Source organism: Carya illinoinensis, chromosome 3 (genome assembly GCF_018687715.1).
Source record: "Carya illinoinensis cultivar Pawnee chromosome 3, C.illinoinensisPawnee_v1, whole genome shotgun sequence".
Lineage (NCBI taxonomy): Eukaryota > Viridiplantae > Streptophyta > Magnoliopsida > Fagales > Juglandaceae > Carya > Carya illinoinensis.
Window position 1 is genome coordinate 52,542,919 of NC_056754.1, and position 22,789 is coordinate 52,565,707.

The window sequence follows — 22,789 nt, forward strand, 5'->3', positions numbered from 1 at the left end:
ATTTAATTTAAGGCATTTTCTGATATGATATGTCCACTAATTGCTAAATTAGTTTTTCTTATATGTTTAACTATAGCCTGATTATCTATGAGTTTTTCTTTTAATGTGTTTGTACAAAAATATGATAGAGTTAAAGACACATACACACACACACACACATATATATATATATATATATTAACTTTTTCATCAAATTTTATTCAATAAGAATTGCAAAAAATTGGAAGATAAACATATAATTCTTTATTATTTTTAGTTGAACAAAAAACTAAGAAGATGAATGAGAATTTTATATAAAATTTATGGTTATGCATAAAATGCTACACTTGCCATGTGTTTATAACTTAATAATCTTTATATTTTTCGTATATAAGACAAAAAAAAAATGTCGACTATTGAGAATAAATACATAAATTATATATTTATTGAAATTATTTAGATTCATACAATATTTTTAAGGAAACTAGTCAATAATTTTTATTTTATACTCTTTTATAAATAATATAAAATACTTGAATTGTATCAAATATGATTTTTAATACTTTTTTATTAATGTTGAAATATCCGATTCAAAATTATCGATCCTTATCAATTCCCGATTCCGATTTTTCTAGCCTTGATACATGTGTGTGTATATATATATATACACATTTCTGAATTAATCTCATTCATGTGATATGTCCAACCAAAACCTTTTAGGCAATACTGTACTGCACTTTCAAATATATATCAATATATTGTAATTTGAAGGAGAAAGTCGAATCGTCTTTGCTGGCTTCTCATAAAAAGAGGAGAAATGGGTAGGCCGCGCCTGATGATCAGTAGTAAAGAGCAGCAAATTTAAACAGGTTGTCCTGGTCTTCACGACCTCCCACACAACAATCATAGCTAGCAACCCAACATCACCCTGTCGTCACCTATCCCAGCAACGTTGGGAGAATCCAGCTCACACACCTTGCCACGTGTCACCATCACAGATCCCTTCAAAACTCTTAAAAAGACAGTGCAGCCCATCCATGCTTCTATTAATACCCACAAAACCCAAACGTATCCTCCTTCCCTGCCTGACGTCCACCCCACTATTATTCTCGCAAAGAAACAAAGCACTGAATGCTTAGAGAGAGAAAGAGAATAAGAGATAGAGAGACAGAGAGTAGACAGATAGAGATAAGGGTTATTAGAGAGTGAAAAATCAATGGAAGTTGAGTCAGAGAAGGTGAAGATGCGCTTCGAGGAGACTGAGCTGAGGCTAGGGTTGCCAGGAAATATTGGAGGAAATACTGAAGGAGAGGTGGTTAGGAAGAGAGGGTTCTCTGAGACTGAAAGTACTACAACTATGGATTTGAATCTTAAACTTTCTTCCAAGGAGGTGGAGATGGATCTGAATGAGAAGTCGAAGACACTGCAGAAGGAGAACCTTCTCACCGCTGATCCGGCAAAGCATCTCGATAAGTAAGCTAGCTGCATATAAAATATATATGTAGACACTTTCTTTGTGATTTTATTAACTCTAAGCTTCTTGGTTTGTTGTTTTTCTTTTTATTCTGGGGAGCATGTTAGTGCAGAGCTATGGTATGATTAGGGTTAGGTAAAGTGCAGCAACTTTATATGAGAGAGGAATAGAGAAAGAGATGAACAAGCAAATTAAAGATCAAAGGCTTAATTATCCGTTCAAAACAAAAACTGAAAAAGAGAGGTCTTAGATCGTACTTGTGGAAGGAATTTGGAAAAACTAAATATGAAAAACAAAAAAATAATACATATCTATGAGGCTCAAAAGTTATCTTGGCCAACGGAAATTCCCAAGGTTCCCCAGCAGCCTAGCCTGTATGAATTTTGTATTGAAACAGAGAGAAACAAATCGTAATGATCATTGAGTAAATAATACTTTCGGGGTGAGAATAAATTTATACCAACTACAAAATCTTGTAAAAAACTCTTTTGAAAGTTATCTAGTTGTGCTTTGAAATCATTATCACCACAAATATTTAAAGCTGTTCTATAAATCCTGATCAGCTCAGATGGGAAAAAGAAACAAATACTAGAAATATCTGACCTCAATAATCTTGAAATACTTGATATAAAACTTTATTGCTATATATGTATAGACTAACCGTTCCGGCCTCATTCCTAGAAGTCTTCTCTTTTTATTTTTATTTGTAACTAAATTACAGATCACGAACTATATATAGTGTTTTACTTAAAGCTCATGTAAATTACAGAAAATGAATATACAGAAATGATACTACTCTAACCAAATGGAAATTTAGGGCACAAGTTGTGGGTTGGCCACCAGTCAGATCATTCCGAAAGAACATGTTAGAGAAGGCAAGTGGCAATGCAGCCTTTGTGAAGGTTAGCATGGATGGTGCACCTTATCTTCGTAAGGTAGACTTAAAGATGTACAAAAGTTACAAAGAGCTCTCGGATGCCTTGGGCAAAATGTTCAGTTCCTTCACTATTGGTAAGAATTTCAAATTCTTCTTTACCGTTAGTACATATGCATGTGGTTTTCATTAATTATTGCTACTTAATTATCAAAGTGCCCCAATTATTGACATGTTTTCTTCACTAAAGGTAATTGTGGATCCCAAGGAATGAAGGATTTCTTGAATGAGAGCAAGTTGATGGATCTTCTGAACAGTTCTGACTGCGTTCCAACGTATGAAGACAAGGACGGTGACTGGATGCTCGTTGGTGATGTCCCGTGGGAGTAAGCTATTGATCTTCGATCATCCCCCCGCAAACACTCTTGAATTAAATCAAACAAATATTTCAATAATATTGTAGCTTATTTTAACTTTCTTTGTGTTCAATCCTATAGGATGTTTGTTGAGTTATGCACGCGTCTCCGCATCATGAAGGGAAAGGAGGCGATTGGACTCGGTTAGTACTATATATATACATCTTTCAACAAATAATAGAATTAATCACTTAAAAGATCGAAGTGAATTGGTCATGATCTTCTTCTAATTGCTTAAAGGCAGCATGCACCTTGTATATTAATTCACAAAATTCTATTTTTTTTTAGTGTAAATTTGGTTTATATATCTTTCCAAATGATCTGACTTGTCCATGGAACTTTTTCTCTTGGATCCAGCGCCAAGAGCCATGGAGAAATGCAGGAACAGAAGCTAAATTAGTAAGCTGATCAACAACCTGCTCCTTTGATCTGGTCGCAGTCTCTGCAAAAACCAAAACATCTATCAATGCATGGTACCTAAAAATTAAGCGCGCAGATGGATTGAGCAGGATGTATGGGGTGGTGTTTTCTGTATCATTATTCGGTTTGATATAAGATAATATAATATTAGTGTGAGATATATTATTATATTTTTATCAGTATTTATTGTGGACAGAAACCATATAACAGCTTTTACATAAGTTCCAAGACTTGACTTTGTACGTCTTGCATGTTTTTTTAGTACTGTCTGATCGATGGCTTGCTTGCTTGCTTGATAATTACTATATATAATAGTAACGTGACTGCTTGAAGTAGTTGTATTGTCTGCTCTTTATTCCTCAAATTGTTCCTTTCCTATTTCTTTATGATAATTCTTTTATTCATATGCTTTTCTTTTTTTTTTTAAAAAAAAAAAAGGAAGAAAAAAATGATCTGTATGGCTGTTATTATATGGGTGGAGACCACGCCTTAAATGGAGATGTTTCATGGCCAAGCTTAAAGAGGGAACAAGATCATGTGCATGTTGATGGAGCATTAATGCATGGCCATTTGTTTTGGTTAGCTAGATTTATTGTTCTGATATGGGATCCATGCATGGATGGGATTGCTAGCTGTGTTAATGCTCAATATTTGGGGCATCGATCCCACAATAATGAATATCGAAAAGGAAATTATATAGCGAAAGCAGCAAAAAATAAACGAGTGTGCGGGATGAATGGCCAATGGGACTGTCACGTAATGAATTTGTACGTTTGACCATGGATTATGGTCCCCTATGTTGATGGCATTAATGCTTGCATCTCTGTGATGGGTCAGGCTCTTTGCTGGCACGTACTTGCAATTTAATATTGCTTTTTTACTATATATACAATTATAATAATAAAAACAACGTGATCATCAAGTAAAATAGGACTTTGCTATATACAGTCGGGAAATGCAGTCGGCGTGCAGTCGACTGTACGGAATGAATAAAAAAAATTATAAAAAAATTGTTTTATATTAAGGGAAACCTACATGAATTATAAAAAGTTATAAAAATAATTTTTTTTTTTCATATAGGTCCCGTATTAATTTTTTTTTTACAGCCGACTGCACGCTGACTGCATTTCCCGACTGCACAAATCATTTCTGAGTAAAATATTTATAAGTCTCTCTCTCTCTCTCTCTCAAATCTTGGATCTGAATATTGCTGAACTATGCGTTTCCAGTAATGGAAAGTACTAATGATAAGGATAAAATTATTACAAAGACACAGAATTCTTGGAGAGATCCGATCGACGTTACTGTTGGCTCCATATTGAGTAGATTAGCATGCAGGGACCGCAGTATCAAGAAATGATCCGGGTCTTCCATTGCCAATTAGTAACTTGATGGGCACAGAGAGAGAGAGAGAGAGAGAGAGAGAGAGAGAGAGAGATGCCTGTAATATTCTAAGAGATATACAAAGAAATATATATTATGTGATGCAGCTTCAAGGAAGTGTCCCGGAAATTACATAGTTTGGTAAGTAACTTCTTGTTATCGTCGCCTCTGTCCCTCGTGAAGATGACACCCAAGCAAGAGCTTCGGAGGCCAAGTTGGTTTGGCTGGTTGCTTAACTGTACATGATCGATCGATGCTTCCTAAACTCTTTTTGATGAAGAACCTGGAATATTAAAGGAAAGTACAAAATCAAGGAATATAATTGGGAAACTCTATTTTCTTCGCCTTAATCTATTTAATGAGCAACCATTTAGGCCTATTGATCGGGTTGTATTTTGTAGGCAGAAATAAGAATTTTTCAGAATAGTTTTAATTTATGTTATATATGATCATGTAGACCCAATTTTTTTTTAATTTGAATGTAAGTGTTTTGAAGTATGCTTTTACTTGGATTTTTGAGAAATGGATAAAGTAGATTTAAAGAATGAAAAAAGTTTGGTTTACACATAAATGTTACACAATAAAATTTACGCGACGTAGTTAAATATGACCTATTAGATTGTAAATTTATTTTTATTATAAAATAAATTTAACACATTACATTAAGTCACGTTATTATGTAAAAATTATTGTATAAGATTTTTGTGTATTGCAAATATTCTTGTATAACACTTCTCTTGAGAAATTACTTAAATATAATCTTTTAGATCATTTTTGTGGGTTTTTGTGAAAATATGTATGGAAACGTAGTCAAATAATTGAATGAAAAGTTGTTTGAGAGAATTTTGAAATTTAAAGATATTGGAATTACAGTTGAAAATATTTTGTGAAAAAATCTTGTGGCCAAACATGCAGCAAGCATCGCTCAGTTTCGAGTCTTATCATCATCTTATGCAATTGAAAGATTAGGTGCGATTTGAATAGTGAGATGAGATGAAATAATTTTATATAGAAGTTGAATAAAATATTATTAAAATATTATTTTTTAATTTTATTATTATTTTAAAATTATAAAAAAACTTAATTATTTATTTTATTTTATATAAAAATTTAAAAAAAATTATAATAATAAAATTAAAAAATATTAAACACTTTTACTATCTAAACGGACTTTAATAAACAAAGGCGTTTGGGTGTATAGGCAATACTCGGGCCTAGGCTGGTAAATAAAAAGTTCGGTCCACCAACCAGGCTCCAAGGCTTGGGCCAATTGGTAAAGCAAAACAGGCCAGCCCAAACGACTGGAAGGACCGTATAAAAATAAAGCCCAAGTGAGGACAGACAACCCAAGAAGCACCGAACATGAAATCTAGTCCAAACGAAAAGGGCTGGGATAATACAAACCTCTAACCCCCGTTGGATTTGCCATGTTTTTTAAAACTTTTTGAAACTTCTCCGTGTCTACCCTTTACTGTGAGTACCAAACAGCCGCAACAGATACACCTTTCACCATCTCAGCAACTCAAATTGTCAATCCTTCTCTCTCTCTCTCTCTCTCTCTCTCTCTCTCTCTCTCTCTCTCTCTCTCTCCCTGTGTGGATAACTTGAGAAAGAAAGAAGGGAAGATATTCATTATGGTCAACATAAAATGAATGTTGCCATCAACTTTATGCCAGCTTCCAATAGTGCAACATCTAAAGCCATCCTTACAACAAAGATGAAATATGACCAGCTTATTCCGTTAAAAGAACTGACTATGTGAACATACATTCCTAAAAGTTGACACGATTCACCTTTAGAAATCAACTGATTTGATTACTAAATCTGCATTCTTCTTTGACTTGATAATAAGCTCTGCATTCGGCCGGTCATTGTAATCTATCTGCAGGACCAATTTTGTGTGGCATAAGATTTACTACAGAGGCACTTTAAGAAAGAAATAGATCAGGTGAAGAATCCCCTTTTATATAGATCGAGCAAAGTGAGGCTTACCCGCCATTGAGCTATGTCCGGAGGCTTTCCTATAATAGATAAAGGAAAAAAAAATCATAGCTCGTTCCTTCTCAAGGGAAATAGCTTGTCAAGAAATCAAGGAACACATACCAGTTGAAATATGTCTCTTTAGAACTCGTTGCATTGACGTGTCAATATCAACTTCAATGAACCTTGAAAATAAAAACATCATCTTTTAACAAGCTAACGGACTAATACAAGTAATGCTATCCACCTATGCAACTAATGCCTTTAGTGTGTGAAAAGCATTTTAAGACGATGGACCAACCAGTTCATGACCATTTTGTGGGGCATAAGATTCTGAGCACTGTCATTCCCATTTTTTTTTCCATTAGTTTGTACATTAAATCTATAAAAAGAAATGTAAAGATTTTCATCAGGATGGGAATATAAATCACCAATCTATGTAAAACTAACATAAGCCAGCAGTATTTCAATCAATAATGATGTCAAAACTACATTGCAGGGCTATCTGTCAGTGCAACTAAATGTTGTCAGTATGTTATAGGCAATTTAGGAAAGATGACAGACCAAACAGTACTTAGACCACTTTGCAAGGCATAAGACTCCGATCGAGCACCATCCCTTATATTTTCCAATAATTGGTATGTTAACTCTATATAATATGGCAAAGATTTTCACCAGGATGGCAATATAAAATCACCTTAAGATTGTGAATCAGCATGAGGCAACAGCATTGCAATGATAACGACATCAAACCTACATTGCAGGCTAGTCTCCCCAGATCCAACAGAATTACAATCAAAATAATAATTAATGAGGGCTGAAAAGATTAACCAAAGTTCAAAATCTGTACGAGTGTGTTACCAAAGTGCTTCAAATGCAAAAGCAAAGAGCTAGTAGTGAAGTAAAAACTAAAACAGAAAAAGTATAGTTATCGACTGTATCCAACTTCATGGTTAGAACCTAATTTGAAGTTCTCAGCTAAAAAATGTAGACGTTTTAAATGTAATTAAGGTTGACATGATGCAAACGCACATTTTAACATGTACGCCTCTTGGCCTGAACAGATTTAGTATGTAAGCCTCACACACCTTTTCCTCTTTTTAAATTTTAGAATAAATGTGCCAGCATCAGAAATTTAAATGTTTGAAAGAAAAATATATATATTTTCAAGATACATAAGTTCCCATTCCCAAGATTGATTTCCACCATATAATGTCAGTGAACTCAAACGGTAAATTCTAACATGCAAAGGCTGGGCAGAGAGTGAGGATAGCCTGGAGAGAATCCAATCCTTACCACTTCTCATCAAATATAGATGATATCTCTTTCCAAACCCCATCTTCCAGCAATAAATAATTTCCTTCTACTATAACCACCTTGTGCCTGGAAAGCGGGAAAAAAAGGGGCTATCAGAATAGAGAAGACAAACTAAAAGCTATGGGGTACCCGAACCAAAAAGGAGTTTAAAATCTCATATATTATAAGCATTGGATTTATAAAAGCGACTTCACGAAGCACAAATAACCAAGAAAGGATAGCAATAAAACAAAGAGAAAACCTGAGCTTAATAAGGGATGCCAAAAGTGCCATGATATGCTTTTAAGGAAGCTCACCTGTTAGGCACGGCATTGTAACATGCTCAATTTTCTTATCAGCTCATTGACAGCAATTTCATCCCCAACAAAGTTAACCATCTTTGCAACTATCAAAATCCATGTTTCCAAGATAAATGGTTTCACCAAGTTCATCATGGAACTTAACACTTGGCGCAAATTTCCTATCTTAAACAGTTGATGAAAAGTTAATGTTTCAGAGCCTCAATAGAACCCAATCCTATTCCTATTCCTATTCAAGCAACTTTCAGGTTTGTCAGTTTCCGTTCAATCAGGTTGTCCAAAATAATCTCCGAGGATATTTAAAAATATCCATATCTCCAAGGATAATGAAAAATATCCATAATTAAGACAATTATCTGTTAATCACCTAATCCTGATCAAATCAGCAACTATTTATGAGATTCTTCTTGTGAAAGAAGCAAATTACTCACTGAAGGCTCACAAAAATATCATCTTCCACTGGATCTCCAATGCCATGGTCAAATGATGGTACATAAACTGATCCCTGCAAAATCTATCATTTCAGGATCCGATTTGAGGAAGGCATTTATGTTCTTGACACACACATGCATGCATGTTTTGCAGTCAACAAATTAATTATAAGTTTTCAACACCAATAGTTAATCACCTGAGCTTTTAGGGTCTGGAGACATGAAAGCAGTAGTGCTGGATTAAATGTCCATGGAGCTGATTCATTGATTAGAAAGATCAAAACTTCTAATGTTTACAAGTTTTAAAGTTTGAAACCAGTAACTAACAAATATAGAAACCTCACCTCCCCTTCTTGCATGGGCTTCCTCTGGATTCTACAATGAAAGAAGAATACTTGAAAAAGAATTGAGCTATATATTTTCCATAAAAAAATAATTGTTTATGAATTTGCGTGTCTACGACGTCTGAGGACAAGAGAAACAAAGAAGCGGCAGGATTTGGCATCTTATGTCGTCCTAATTATTGGGTCAAATGCCCCATTGAAAAACCAGGCACACTGACATCAGGTAAAAGAAAAGCTAGATATATTTTGTGAAATGAGGTAACTCAAAATCTTTTCATAAATCATGTCTGCCTAATAAAGGCGTGACTTGTGATCCAAAACCTTACCATTTTGATAGTTTTACGGTCAGATGCTTCTCAATGTCATTAAAACTAGTTTCTCTCTGATTTATATATATGGTTTGCACTTTTCATTAAAATTCTTTTAGATGCTCTATGAAACTATGATAGAGCTACCCGCAACAAAAAAAGCGATGAAATCCTTTGTAATCCTTGAAGGAAGAAAACACAGGCAAATAGAATCTAGAAAGAAACGCCAACCTCCATCTCATCCAGCTGAGAACGATACAAATGAAACCCATCCATCGGAACAACAATAGCTACATCTGGAGGCTTAACTTGGGAATCAATTGAAGAAGCTTTCTGGGGCCATAACTTGTTAACACGCCGGGCTACTTCAGATGCTAGAGTGCTCTTTCCAGCGCCAGGAGGACCAGCCAAACCCACAATGTGCCTGTATGCATTATGGTCTTTTAGGGAGATGACTAACTCATATAGTAATGGCCAAGATCAGCGTCAAAACAATATAAAAGATATAATACCAATCCAACAAGACAATAGATGAAATAAAAAATAGATTCAACTAGGTTTCAGAAGAAATTGCTCAAATCAGGAAAACGCGCATGAGTATTTGATTGCGTACTAACTAAAAATGAAATATTCAACTACAAACCTTTTCTGATTCGAGAAACAATAACTTACTTCAAATTGGGATTTGATGCAATTGCTGCCGTGGGAGCCAGACGTTCGGCTAAAGCATCATATATTTCATCGATACATCTTGCAGAGATTAGAAGCAACAGTAACTATAGATATACTGCATAGAAGAGTAACAAATGTGCAAACGTAGCTAAGTTTCCATCACACAGTTTTGTTTGTTAATAACTTAACAAACTGACACTTGAAGATGCCATACCTGCCTTCTACCACAGGAATTTCTCTTTTTTGACTGCATAAAACCTTTTTAAAAAAGAAAGAACCCTGAAGTATTAGTCCCAACTCACAAAAATAAAAGGTATTCCCGATAGAACGAAATACCTTCACGCTGGGCTTCCTAATCAGAATAACGGATTGAGCAAAGGCAACTGCTCTGGGGGGTGAAATGGACGCCAAACGCCGATTCCATGAAGGAAGTTTTACCCTTTTCTTAACCAGCAATGAGTCTGCAAACAAACAATCGAGGAAATCATTATGCTCAAAGAAACATCACAGCAATTTGATGAGCGTGAATTTAGAGAAACCAAATAATTAAAGGGAAAGAAACCCAGATTCAAGAACCTTTTTGGCTATCTATATATAAATGAAAAATTAATGGCTAAACCATTGGCAACGTGCTGAGAATACCCACTAGAGAAACCATATGATTAACCACGAGACCCAAGTTCTCATACGAAAATATTGATCAGAAATCAATAAGTTCAGGTATTTACCAGATCGTAGATTGAATAGGATTGAATTTTTGGTTTTTTAGTTTTCTAATAAGTGGAATTCAGCTCATTTGGTTTAATACAAAAGTACTTCCAATTGCGAAATAATTTGGCTCAAATTTTCAGTTTTTCATCGTCACACAGTTGATCACGATTATTGTTCAAATCGAGACAGAGATAAACACCTGAAAAGCTTATTGACGTTGTCGGGGACATGGAAGCCTCCATTTCCGAACCTCAGAGACAGAGATGTATAATTTTCTTCAAAGATAGAAGGAAAGTTGGGGAAAAGTAGAACAGAAAGCACGCTTCTCCAGACTTGTACGCGAGAGGAGGAAAATGTCAAAAAAATAAAAGGTGTTTTTTAAAGAAACAAAAATGCAATGCAAAAAGGCAAAACAAATAATCGAATAATGAGTTTTATAATTAAACATTCTTTTTTATTTTTATTTTTATTTACATGTACAATTAAATGTTCTAGTGTTGTTAAAAAGAGACATCCATATCTTGTTCAATCGACACCCTTAGTTAGAAATGGTGAAAGAATTTTGTTCTATATAACTAACATGATATATTATTATATTAAGATTTATTATATTTAAAAATAAATTAATATCAATGATATTATTTTTATTGTAGTTTATAGGAAAAGCTTTCACACTATGTGTTGGATTGGATGTATAAAAAAAATAATATATCTTATAAAAAAAATTTCTTAAAATAAAACATAATTACATAATAATCAGACAATTCATATTAAAAATTTAAACCGACTCACTGGAAACACATGCTACATTGTCGAGCCATGGGGCTCAAAGTTCAAACTCCAAACGACAACAAGCTTACGGCAGCTTGAGTCAAATTTGAGAAATTATATTTTCTTAAATTCCTCGATTCCTTCCCATTCATTTCAATTTATTTTATATAATTATTATAATTTTTTTAAATTTTAATATGAATATAAAAATAATAATAAGATTATTATCCTTCTGTTATCTATTTACTATTCTTTTTATATTTGATTTTTTTTATTTTTTTATTTAATAGTTAAGAAAATGATTATTAATAAAATTATATTTTTTTAATGACAAAAAATGTTAAAAAAATACTTAAAAGAAAATGATAAACAAATAAAAAATTCCTAATACTTTATAAGTAATAAATGAGTAATAATAGGATAGTAACTTTATCATTATATAAAATATAATAAAAAATTTAATTTTTTTAAATATTAAAATAATAATAATATTTAAAAAATAATATTTTATTTAACTTTCAACTTAATATCTAAACGTAACCTTAGAGATAGAGAGTTCGTTTGTGCAGCAGTCTAGCTGTGGGAGGTCGGGATACAGATATTCATACAACGTCCTTTAACAGCACTTCCATTAGTCCACGTGGATTTTGAAGGATTGACACTCGGTGAGAACAATGGTGGGTGAAAGATATTTCAGGAAGTAAGAGATTTTCCAGCCTAATGGAGATGATGACAAAACAGGGGGAAATATTATATAAACTGGATTTGTAGGAAGAAGAAGGGAGAGGAGGAGAGCCCTCCGGGCAAATAGAACAAGAGAGGTTTCTTGGAGTTTTTGGATCAGAGTCGGACGAAATTTGTTTCTGGAGAGAATGGAGGATCGGATTCTGTGTTTGTATTGCAGTCACCCTTCAAAATGGAGTTTCCTTTTACTAAATTATCACACGTTTGAAAACTTAGCAGAACAAAGCCTGAATATGGCTCTAATGAAGATGAATATGTATCAGCACCATGAATTTATGACATGCCTCGAAAACATGTGGTTCCAGTTTTCAGGCCAGGAAAGTACGACTTACAGCCAAGAATAATATTAATACTGCAGTAGCGTAAAAGACAGGCATATCAGTGAAGAAAAATGTGCCAAATTGCAGACTTTTTATTCAGGGAGATAAATGAAACTGATGAATCCAATGGTTAGCCAATGCTTCTTTCCAATGACTTAAAAGTTTGAAACTAAACAACAATTAGTTCTTCCTTCTGTTAAGGGAAAGGCAAATCTACAAGGCACCAGTCCCTAGCAGGATTTGAACAATGATAAACAGTAACTACATGGGGCACACAGCCACAGAAGATTAATATAACAAGATAGGTGAGACCGCATCATGTCTACATAATACAAATGTCCCGAGAGCATTCGTGATCATCTCACAAGAACATTACATCGCTGTCTTTTGACCCTCTGCTTCTTATCGTCATCATAGGACTGTAAAAGGAGAACAAAGCAGTCTTAGCATGATAAAAAGAGGCATGGCTTGTAATCTAAATAAGCTTGTTAACTCCTATGGCAGTAAGAAAATAAACACGGCCTAACTAGGACATTTATATCTTGAAACTAATAGGGGATCAGCCAATCAAAGTTATACATGTGGCATTTTAAGGATAAGTGTTTTTTTATTCAAGCAATAAGGTTATTACTATTTGAATAAAGATCTTTATAAGGCAAGAATAATGTGGGGACCTCCTATAGCCAGTCTCATGAGAAGTTAAACGATGTTTTTTTCAGCTTTACCTGTGCACTGAGGAAGTGAGGAACCTGAACCCTTTTGGATGCATCAGCTAAGCGTTTACACGGTAATACATTTTCCATGGCCAAGAAGTCATTGCTGACCTACAAACATATTTGGCAAAAATGAAAGTGTAAGAACAATTTGTTTTCTAAATTGTAGTTGTCCCGTCTTAAAGAGAAGTTGAAGTGATCAAGGAGATGTCAAAGTAGAAATGAGGTTTTCCACATCGATGGAACTCTGCTTTAATAATATGAATTTAAGCCTCTAAGACAAGCGCAGCATGAAAATGAGCACATCTTCTAAACAGAATCATCATTCACCACATAGATTTACAAAACTTAATATCAGCATGAAATTACAATTTTGCACGCTGTGCAAGTTAATTATGTGCGAGATATCAAGGAACGCCTGCTGCTATTAGTACTTTTTTACAGCGGTGGTCTATCAACTTAAATTGGAAGCAAAGCTACAAATCCTCATGTTGGAGTTCAGAGAATTTGACACTAACAAAGCATGAAAATGCTGCAATCAAGTTGGACATGCAAGTTCACAAGATTGATATCCACCAGATTCAGTTTTCTGAAAGATAAACAGACCTTACAGAAGGGCTATAGTCAGATTCCAACTTACTTGACTTTCAATGGCTTCAATCAACAGCTCTTGACATCCTGATGCATGCACACTTTCTAAATTTCCGCACTGAAGTAGCAATCTCTCTGGGCACGTGAACAACAATAATCAATTATATGTTGCATAATAATTGAGAACAGAGCTTTAACGTTACAAAAATGTCCAAAGAGATCATCATCTAAGAATATCTATGCAACAACATACCTGGATGCAGATTCTTACAAGAGTTTAGATTCAGATCGTTCAGTTCTGGACAGTTCAGATATAGAGCCTGCATTCAAATTCACAAACTAATAACCAAAGAAAGCCTTATACAAGAAAACATAATTTTAGTTTTTAAATTAAAAAGCCTCACATCTAAGCCAGAACAACCCCACAAACTGAGTTTTTTCAACCGGTTGTGCTTGATAATCAGCTTCTGGTGAATAAGGTGTAGTTTGGTCTTTGAAATGTTCTTTAATTCCCAATCATTGCATTCACCGGGGAGTGGATTTTCAGAATTGGGATCACATATGGTCATGCCACAGTCCATGAGCTCAAGAAGAGGCAATTGAGCAGTGACAAACTGAATGCCACCTGAAATTAAAGTTAACAACTTAATGAACCAAAGCATGTGAGAGAAAATATTAACACTGGATCAAAATAATAAATTAGATGAAGCCTCGTATGGGGGATTACTTGATGTAATGTTGGGACAAAGAGCAAGGTGGAGCCTCGAAAGCGTTTCAGGGAACACATTGCATATCATTCCAATGCCACTATCACTAATGCTGGATCTGAAAATCGGGAGCGGAACATCAAATACAAAATCCAAACATTATGATAAGTGAAGAAACTAGTCTTCAAGTATGCATGTATTTAACCATTTTTTGTGCAAAGCCTAGAACTGAAGATTTGAAGCCAACTTGAACCAGAATACAGTAGCCAAACTTTATGCAAGGACTTGAAAGTTCAGAAATTCTTCTAATAAAATCTTATTCCACTTTTATCTTATCACAGGACAGTTACAGAGAGTCACAGATTCTAGGCATTGGACACAGCACAATTCATTTTTATTTAAGTGCGAGTTTTTTATTCTACATGCAGTGATTACAGTACACAAGGCTTTCTCTATTACCGAAACATCCAGTTATCTTAGAGGCGTTGCAGCTGGAATTGGGAATGAAAACATACCCGCTCAGATCAAGCAATTCTAGGTTTGGATAGCTTGAAGCAATGGCCGCAACGGATGCATCAGTGATTTCAGATCCAAGAACCAGTGAAAGCATTCGCAACCACCTGAACAACAAAGAAAAAGCTTCATTGAACTGGTCATTATTGTTCTCCAGTGACCAAAAGAAGTCATTGAAGATTGCCAGAAGACAGAAATAAAGTTAAGACTGCCGATTAGCAAACCAAAGAAGGCAAAGATCACGGTTACTTGACAAACCTCAGCTGTGCAGCTGTAAGAGCAAGCACAACAGAATGAGAAAGCCGGAGGGATGCGATGTGTACGTTTTGCAACCTTGGGCAATACCTTCCCAAACCATCAACCATGGAAGTTAGATCGGTACTATCATTTTGTTGACGAGAAAATTCCAGGGAAATCTCTTTCAGATTTGGGCAGTTAAAAACCTAACAACGATTGAGCACATACAAAAGAATTAACCAAAATGCAGAAGGCATTGCACTGCAACTGTACAGAAAGATCACACCTCGACCAAAGGAAAGGAGGAAAAAAAAATACCGTCTTAGAGAGGGAGAATAGATCGGAAAGCCAAAGTGTGGAAAGACTGGACGAACAAAGAACGAAACCCCCTAAATTAGAACACCCTTCCATCTTAAGGCTTTTGAGACATCGTTTATCAGCAACAAAACGGCCCAATTCATCACTGCATTTCGAGATTCATTAACCCAATCAGTGAGCCAACTTGAACTCAGTATTTTACAGCTCAGAAAAAAACATTCTGTTTATATCCGTCCCACATTACAAGAATTCGTGAAAAATTTAACTCCAAAGACACTGAACCTCAATGGTCCAAAAGACTGAATAAAACAGAGCCAGTATACTGCATCCTGAAAACAAACCAATGCCACTATAAACCGTGACACCACATCAACTTCCCACACCTATTAGAGTGAATCAAACACTTGATAGGGCGCACCATTGCAGTTTATATCTTTCTAAAATAAATAGATCACAAAAATTATAACCAAACGTTATAACATGAAGATGTACAGTTCATCCTACTGTTCATTAAATAGCACGAAACAATTTCATTAGCTTATTTATTTGATATTCTATAAGATAAACCAATGATTCCAAGAAAAGGGTAAAAAAAGAAACAGAAGAATAGGCATCATACCCGGTGATCCGATTCATCGCAGTATCAGATTTCAAGATCTCCATAAATTCCAGATTAGGGCATGAGAATGCAATACAAGCGAGCATTGTTGCATCCAAATCACTGCAACACCATAAAACAAACATTCTTAATAATAAATCAACATTTATTTCTCTAATTATGCTCTCTTTTAAAATACTTCAAATTTTGAAAGCTTGACTGCATTGATCGCTTAAAAATAAAAAAATAAATCATACTAAACTGCTCATAGATCAAACAGTATAATGGCGTTATTCGCATGGATCTTCATGGATCACACATACGACATTGTCTCTCAGCCATATTTATAGATCAAACTACATTTCGTTGTTTTAGCTTATTTTTCTTGATTGTTCGATTAATTTAAGCATATTTGGGCGTGGTTCAAGGTCAATGTCCACAGGATAATCTGATCCAGCCGATAAGACCATAGATCTGATGGTCTCTCATGTACGGGAACCCTAACCTTTCCATTCTAAGCGAGAGCCTCACGAGGCCAGGGCATTTCTGCAACACCGATCCAACAAACCCAACCTGAGCTCTGGCTGGAACCCTTAACCTGAGCTCCTCCGCGGCCCTCCATAGCTTCCTTGCCGTCTCCCTCCACCCCTTGCACACTCTCGCCGCTGCCAAGAGCCCTACCGGCGGCAACCTCCTCAGTATCTCCCACAAACAACCCGGCGGAAACCCGCCCGAATTCGGATCCGGTAATGGATCGTCGAATTGCAAGTTCTCCTCGTCGTACGCGGTCTCGGGCTCCGGGAAGCCTCCGCCGACATCTTCGACGTCATCATCGAAGGAGAGCGCGCGGCGTAAGTTGGAGCAATGCGGCCGAGGAGGCGGGAGGCGCGTGGTGGAGAGGGAGGAAGTCGCCGAGATCGCTACAGATGAATCGGCGTGCGTTGGAGTGCTTTCGATGTCGGCGGTGGTTATGGCGACATGGCAAGAGTGACCCTTCTTAGGTAGGCCACAACGACCACAGTTATAACTTCCACGCTTCTTTCCCAGCTTGGAATCCGAGGCGAGCTGGGTTTCACCGCCGGGAGTGGTGGGAACTCCGGCGGACAAATGTGATTGGCTACGATGGTGATAGTGATGTTGCATAGCTAGCGAGGGAGATAAACAGAAGGAGTGAGACTCGAGAGAGTGTGAGAAAGCAGCTTTGAGATTGGTTAAGATATAAATGATCAGTGGTCACACTGTCACAGCAGCGAGCAGAGAGAGAGAGAGAATGGTCGGTAAAGGGGCGGGAGAATAAGCGCCATTTCGCGCGCTGGGTTTGAAATAATTAAAAGAAAAATTGACAAAGAAGAGAATAAAGGAGAGGGAGGACCGGAGGAGCGTGCGTTCTTATTTTCTGACCAAAATGACCCTACGCATGTGGCCGACGTAGGCAACGCCGACGTGCCTCCGGCAATATTTATTAGTAATTAAAATATTCAGAAAATTATATTTGATAATACGTCAGGCAATATTTATTAATAATTCACAGGCTTTATTTTATTAATTAATATTTTGTTATGAGTTATTGGCATAATTTGCTAATTAGGGAAAGGCAAACGTACGAAATGTTGCGTTGCGTTCGAAGAATTTAAAAAGTAATAAAAAAGGGGTGTGTGTTGGAAACGTAATTAATTTTGTTTGTGACAGAAAGGAATTAACCTTGTTTTTTCTAGTTAAAAATAATAAAGACAAACTAGAAGTGGACTGTGGGGGGGGAGGAATTTGTCACGTGAGCTTATATGGATGCATGGTATCTGTCATCCCTTCGCCAATTGGGGAAGAGTGAACGTAGACAGCACCCCGCGAATATCGCAATTAGAGATCTCGAGAGGGTGCATGGGCGAGCTCGCAAGACTCGGTTTGGTTTATTTTTTATTTTTCGTCTTTATATATAAATGACGACAATTTACGAGATCATAAATCTTAAAGCAACAATACTGATATTTATAAGTACTTTTGCCCATTAAATGGTTTTCTTGTCCTCTATAGATTAATATTGAGAGTTTGTTGGGTGTGAAGCTAGATAGGTTTTTGTTTTTTTTGTTTTTGTTTTCTTATGCAATATATAGTTTCTTGGTTTTGTACCGTGAAACGACAAGGTTGCCCTTCTTCAATTACCCATGCATGTTGTTGGTCCAATACTCCCATGGCTTAAAAAAGAAAAAGTCTAACTGAAGGCATATGGAGGGCCTGCGCGTGAATGACTTCTAACGTTTCATCAAACGCACCGTTTTGGAGTAAGTAAAACGGTGCATTTTATTGAACTGAAACTGCCTTATTTTGAACCCACATGAAACGGTACGTTTTGCATTACTTCTTCTCCCTCTCTTTTATTTCTCTCCTCAAGCTCTTCCTCTTATTCCCTCTCTCTAGCGATTATGTTCCCAACTCTAACCCTAAAAAGTGGCACGATGGCCAAATGGTAGCAGGATAAGCTTGTTTTCCCATCATTCAAGCTTGCATATAAAGAGTCCTTTCGATTCGCATCTCTTTCTCTTCGAAGTTGGACTGTAATTGAATTTTCTGTATATAAAAGCTTAACCTTCGCAGGTACAGTCTAATGGTTGGGCTTGTTTTCTCTGTTTATTCAATCTACTTTTCTTTTTCTTTTTTTTTTAAGGTCAAAATTCATTTGCTGCCCTTGTCTTTTTGCTTGTCATTTTGATAGTAGTTGGTCGTGTATATTTCTGGGCTTGTTTCCTCAATTATTCGGTCTACTTTTCCTTTTTTTATTTTTAAAGGCCAAAATTCATTCGTTGCCCTTGACTTTTTGCTTGCCATTTTGATAGTAGTTGATTGTGTATATTTCTGGGCTTGTTTCCTCTGTTATTCAATTTACTTTTCTTTTCTTTTTTCTTTAAGGCAAAAATTCTTTTGCTACCCTTGTCTTTTCGCTTGTCATTTTGATAGTTGTTGGCCGTGTATATTTCTTCTTGACAAATTTTATTCAATCAAGAGTGGTAATTAGGTGGCTGCTCACACTACATTATATCGTATAGATTGTTCAATGTTTATGAATTGGTCCTCTTTCAAAGTTGATTGGGTTTATAAACTTGTTTAGTATAAAATGCAGAGGTTAAGAGCCACAGCCATCAGACTCTATCCATATCATTTGGGTAAAAAGACCCTTATGGCTTTTTCATTTGCAGTCCCTCCACTTTCAAAGGTATATATAGCGCTTGAAAAATCTGCGTAATATCCCCACCCCCTGCCACGTCCCAATAATCAATAATAGACGCAGTTATTTTATTCCATGACTTTAAACTCTATTAGGTGAATAGAAGAAAATGTTTTAATCAACAATGTCGAGGCTACATACAACTCAGTTCTTGAATACCTCTAAGTTGGCCGATAGAAAATCTTTCAATTGTATGAGGAAATCAATATGCCATAAAATTGCGGATCAGTAAGGTAAATACCATTCAAATACACACCATGTTCACCAGATTACTGACATAGAGAAGAAAATAAATAGCTTAATTGTATATGTTCATATATTTGCATACACTGACATTTGCTTTATTTATTGTTACCATCATAAGAATTATATGAATTCAAAAGAATATGTGTGGCTTTTATAATTTGATGATGAAGTGTATACTAAGGTTGGTTTGTGGCCAACAAAAGTATTTGGAAGATTAAATGGGTTTGATAATCAATTCATCTCTATGGAGACAAAATATGCAGCACGTGGTCCTCTTATTGCAGGGGGAGCAGAAGTTTATACTTTATAGTCCAGAAATCGTATATTGTGTGATTTTATACTATTGTCCCAATGGAATAAAAAGTGCTCGATTTGATAATTTGGCTCCCGTTGTTTTGCCAATAAAGTTTCACAATTATTTATTTTCCTTTTTAGTAAGAAAGCTTGGCTAATCACTAAAGGCTATGAAAAATGAGTATGGTCTATATTATGTCATAAAACAGGCTTTACCCATTTCTTTTTCTTTCTGAAGTTTTCTCAAGAACAGTTAAAGGAGATGGCAAAGTTATGTTGCCATGAATTAATAATGTTCTTTTATGACTTTCATTAAGAAAAACAATTAAGGATGTCATCCTCAGTTTCTTCAGCTATACTAGGACATAGCACATTGAGTACCGTCCCAATATGCAGCTGTGGAAAAGAAGTTGTACTTAGAATATCAAATACTCCACGAAATCCTGGACGAGTATTCTTTGGGTTTCCATTGTACAACAAAGAGGTAGATGCAATTACTAGTACTTATGTGTTTCTGTTTACATATTAATGTTTTATTCAAAATTTTGATATCAAACATACTTAATGATTTATGTGACACACAGGGGTTACCATACTGCAAATATTTCAAATAGGCAGATGGTAGTAAATACAAAGAGTAAGCCCTTGTAAAGAAAGAAGCAAAAATATTAAGGAAAGAGGAAAAACTTAAAAAGAGAGATGGAGAAATTGGGAAAAGGCAGTTGGCATTCCACAACGATGAAACTCAGCTTCGTAGGCAAGAAGTCGACATACGGCATGTACGCACACTACTTCGTGGGCAATGGCTAATGTCCATAGTTATTTACTTGTATTTGATACGCTGAAAGTCATGAAGACTTTGTATTTGTATTTGATATGAATAGTCCAGACTTTAATAAATGTACTTGAGACTTTATTGTAAAAAGTCATCTTCAATCTCAAGACTTTAGTGTTCTTTAATGTTTCACTGCTTATTAACAAAGTAGGCATTCTAATGTATGTGAAAGCTCTTTTATATTTTGTGGAAACCCTTTGCATTTATTAAGACTTATACAAAGCTTATATTTTGTGCAAAAAAAATTTGCTCTATAGATAGACATTATTAACAGGGTTTCGAAGGTGATATGGCAGCTGCATATTCATCAACATATGTGCCGCAAAATCTAGCATAAAAAAAAAATAAAATAAAAAATCTACTGTAGCCTACATTCACTAAAAAAAAAAAAATCTGTTGTAGCAAACTTGAACATATGTTGTATTAACACAAAAATCTGTTGTATTAACTAAAAAAATCTGTAAATTCACTCAAAAATTATGCTCCATTCTATACATGCATCACAAAAACTATGGGCTGATGCATTCACTCAAAGATAGGAGCATAAAAAAAATATATACTGTAGCAAACTTGAACATCTGCTGCATTAACACAAAAATCTGCTACATTAACTAAAAAATCTGCAAGTTCACTAAAAAATACTGCTCATTCTACACATGCATTATAAAAACTATGGACTGCTGCATTCACTCAAAGATAGGAGCATAAAAGAAATATGATGCAGCCTGCACTCACTAAAAAAGAATTTGCTACATTAACTTGAACATCTGCTACATTAACACAAAAATTTGCTGCATTAACTAAAAAATTTGCAAGTTCACTCAAAAAATCTGCTTCATTCTACACGTGCATTACAAAAACTATGCACTGCTGCATTCACTCAAAGATAGGAGCATAAAAAAGAAATTTGCTGCAGCCTGCATTCACAAAAAAAAAATTCTGCTACATTAACTTGAACATATGCTGCATTAACTAAAAAATATGCACATCTCTCAAAAATTATGCTTCATTCTACACGTGCATTATAAAAACTATGGACTGCTATATTCACTCAAAAATAGGAAGCATTAAAAATAAATAAATAAACAAATAATTTTTTTAAAAAAAGCACATCATTTATGTAATAGCATCCTAACAATAAATACAAAGAGTTCTTTTGACTGAGTTTAAACAAATCACTACCAACAAGCATTTGTTTACAAGCCGACACCAACACACAACATACTCCAACACTCAAAGACAAAGTCTTGCTACAATATGCTATTTGGTTGCGTTCCATCTGACATCTCTGGCTGTGTCTCATCCATCTCTAGTTGCATCTGTATATGTAATAGCAGACAAAGTAAGACCCACATAAAAAAAAAAAAAAACATACAAACACAAGAAATGAATTAAGTAAAGCTTTAGTACACTTTCTTGTGTCTCCATTACTTCTTGTTGTACACTTTCTCGATCCACCATTACAGCAGTTTGTGTATTTTCTTAATTCTCACCAAGTTGATTTCCACTGCTTTCCAATAATTCGCTGTCCAATCCACGCCTCTGACAACATAAAAAAATACATAAATAAGCCATGTTCACAAATAATAATATATTATCAAATACTCAAATCTACTTTTTCATACTCTCACCAATATGCTTTTTCCTTTATCTCCTTTATTTCTTACAGCCTTAGTTTTTGTTTTTCCTCATTTGTTCCTCCATCATTGACATCCTCCTCTTATATAGGGGTCTTCCCTTATCTCTGACAACATGGAGACTTAGCACCTTTTTTGAACTTCCTTCCGTGACTGCATTCACAATACGTACTCCAACATTGGAATCTATGTTGTGGGGCTTCGAGGTGCAGTACACCTCATTCATCGCATACAACTTTGATACCATATCCTTAGTATGCTCATCTTGAGTGCAAGCATTTGATATTATCTCATAAAAAATCTTCAATAGATGTTTATACCTAACAGTTTATGGCCTCTGATCAGCAACGTCATGACTATTCGGAATAATAGTATACCTACGTTTTATGTTTTTTCTCCATCGGTCCAATAAGTACTTTTTCGGCAACTCACGAACT

At 35.3% G+C, this 22,789-nt stretch overlaps 3 protein-coding genes across 6 annotated transcripts; 1 reads left to right on the forward strand and 2 right to left on the reverse strand.

Moving 5' to 3' along the window:
• Positions 1–1,040: 1,040 nt before the first annotated feature.
• Positions 1,041–3,405, forward strand: LOC122305272 (auxin-induced protein AUX28-like). Its single transcript, XM_043117668.1, has 5 exons — positions 1,041–1,452; positions 2,271–2,464; positions 2,578–2,713; positions 2,825–2,886; positions 3,101–3,405. The coding sequence occupies exons 1-5, from the start codon at positions 1,196–1,198 to the stop codon at positions 3,136–3,138; spliced, it is 687 nt and encodes a 228-aa protein (XP_042973602.1). The 5' UTR covers positions 1,041–1,195; the 3' UTR covers positions 3,139–3,405.
• Positions 3,406–6,153: 2,748 nt separating this feature from the next.
• LOC122305273 (putative uridine kinase C227.14) lies at positions 6,154–10,977 on the reverse strand. 4 transcript variants are annotated; one of them, XR_006241064.1, is made up of 14 exons: positions 10,808–10,977; positions 10,234–10,358; positions 10,112–10,155; positions 9,898–9,975; positions 9,457–9,649; positions 8,918–8,948; positions 8,771–8,829; positions 8,574–8,647; positions 7,823–7,909; positions 7,224–7,291; positions 6,828–6,908; positions 6,650–6,711; positions 6,539–6,567; positions 6,376–6,428 (listed from the first exon to the last, which is right to left on the reverse strand). XR_006241064.1 is itself a non-coding variant. In XM_043117669.1 (12 exons), the coding sequence occupies exons 1-12, from the start codon at positions 10,848–10,850 to the stop codon at positions 6,342–6,344; spliced, it is 912 nt and encodes a 303-aa protein (XP_042973603.1). In that variant the 5' UTR covers positions 10,851–10,975; the 3' UTR covers positions 6,154–6,341. The 4 variants fall into 4 exon arrangements, 1 of the variants encoding a protein (XP_042973603.1); XR_006241066.1 differs by lacking the exon at positions 7,224–7,291 and having other exon boundaries at positions 10,808–10,975; XM_043117669.1 differs by lacking the exons at positions 6,828–6,908; positions 7,224–7,291 and having other exon boundaries at positions 6,154–6,428; positions 10,808–10,975.
• Positions 10,978–12,517: 1,540 nt separating this feature from the next.
• On the reverse strand, positions 12,518–17,438 carry LOC122305274 (F-box/LRR-repeat protein 17-like). The gene is made up of 11 exons (XM_043117670.1): positions 16,626–17,438; positions 16,142–16,243; positions 15,523–15,667; positions 15,226–15,410; positions 14,970–15,074; positions 14,475–14,572; positions 14,152–14,372; positions 14,001–14,067; positions 13,797–13,882; positions 13,169–13,267; positions 12,518–12,862 (listed from the first exon to the last, which is right to left on the reverse strand). The coding sequence occupies exons 1-11, from the start codon at positions 17,261–17,263 to the stop codon at positions 12,800–12,802; spliced, it is 1,809 nt and encodes a 602-aa protein (XP_042973604.1). The 5' UTR covers positions 17,264–17,438; the 3' UTR covers positions 12,518–12,799.
• Between the last annotated feature and the right edge of the window lie 5,351 nt (positions 17,439–22,789).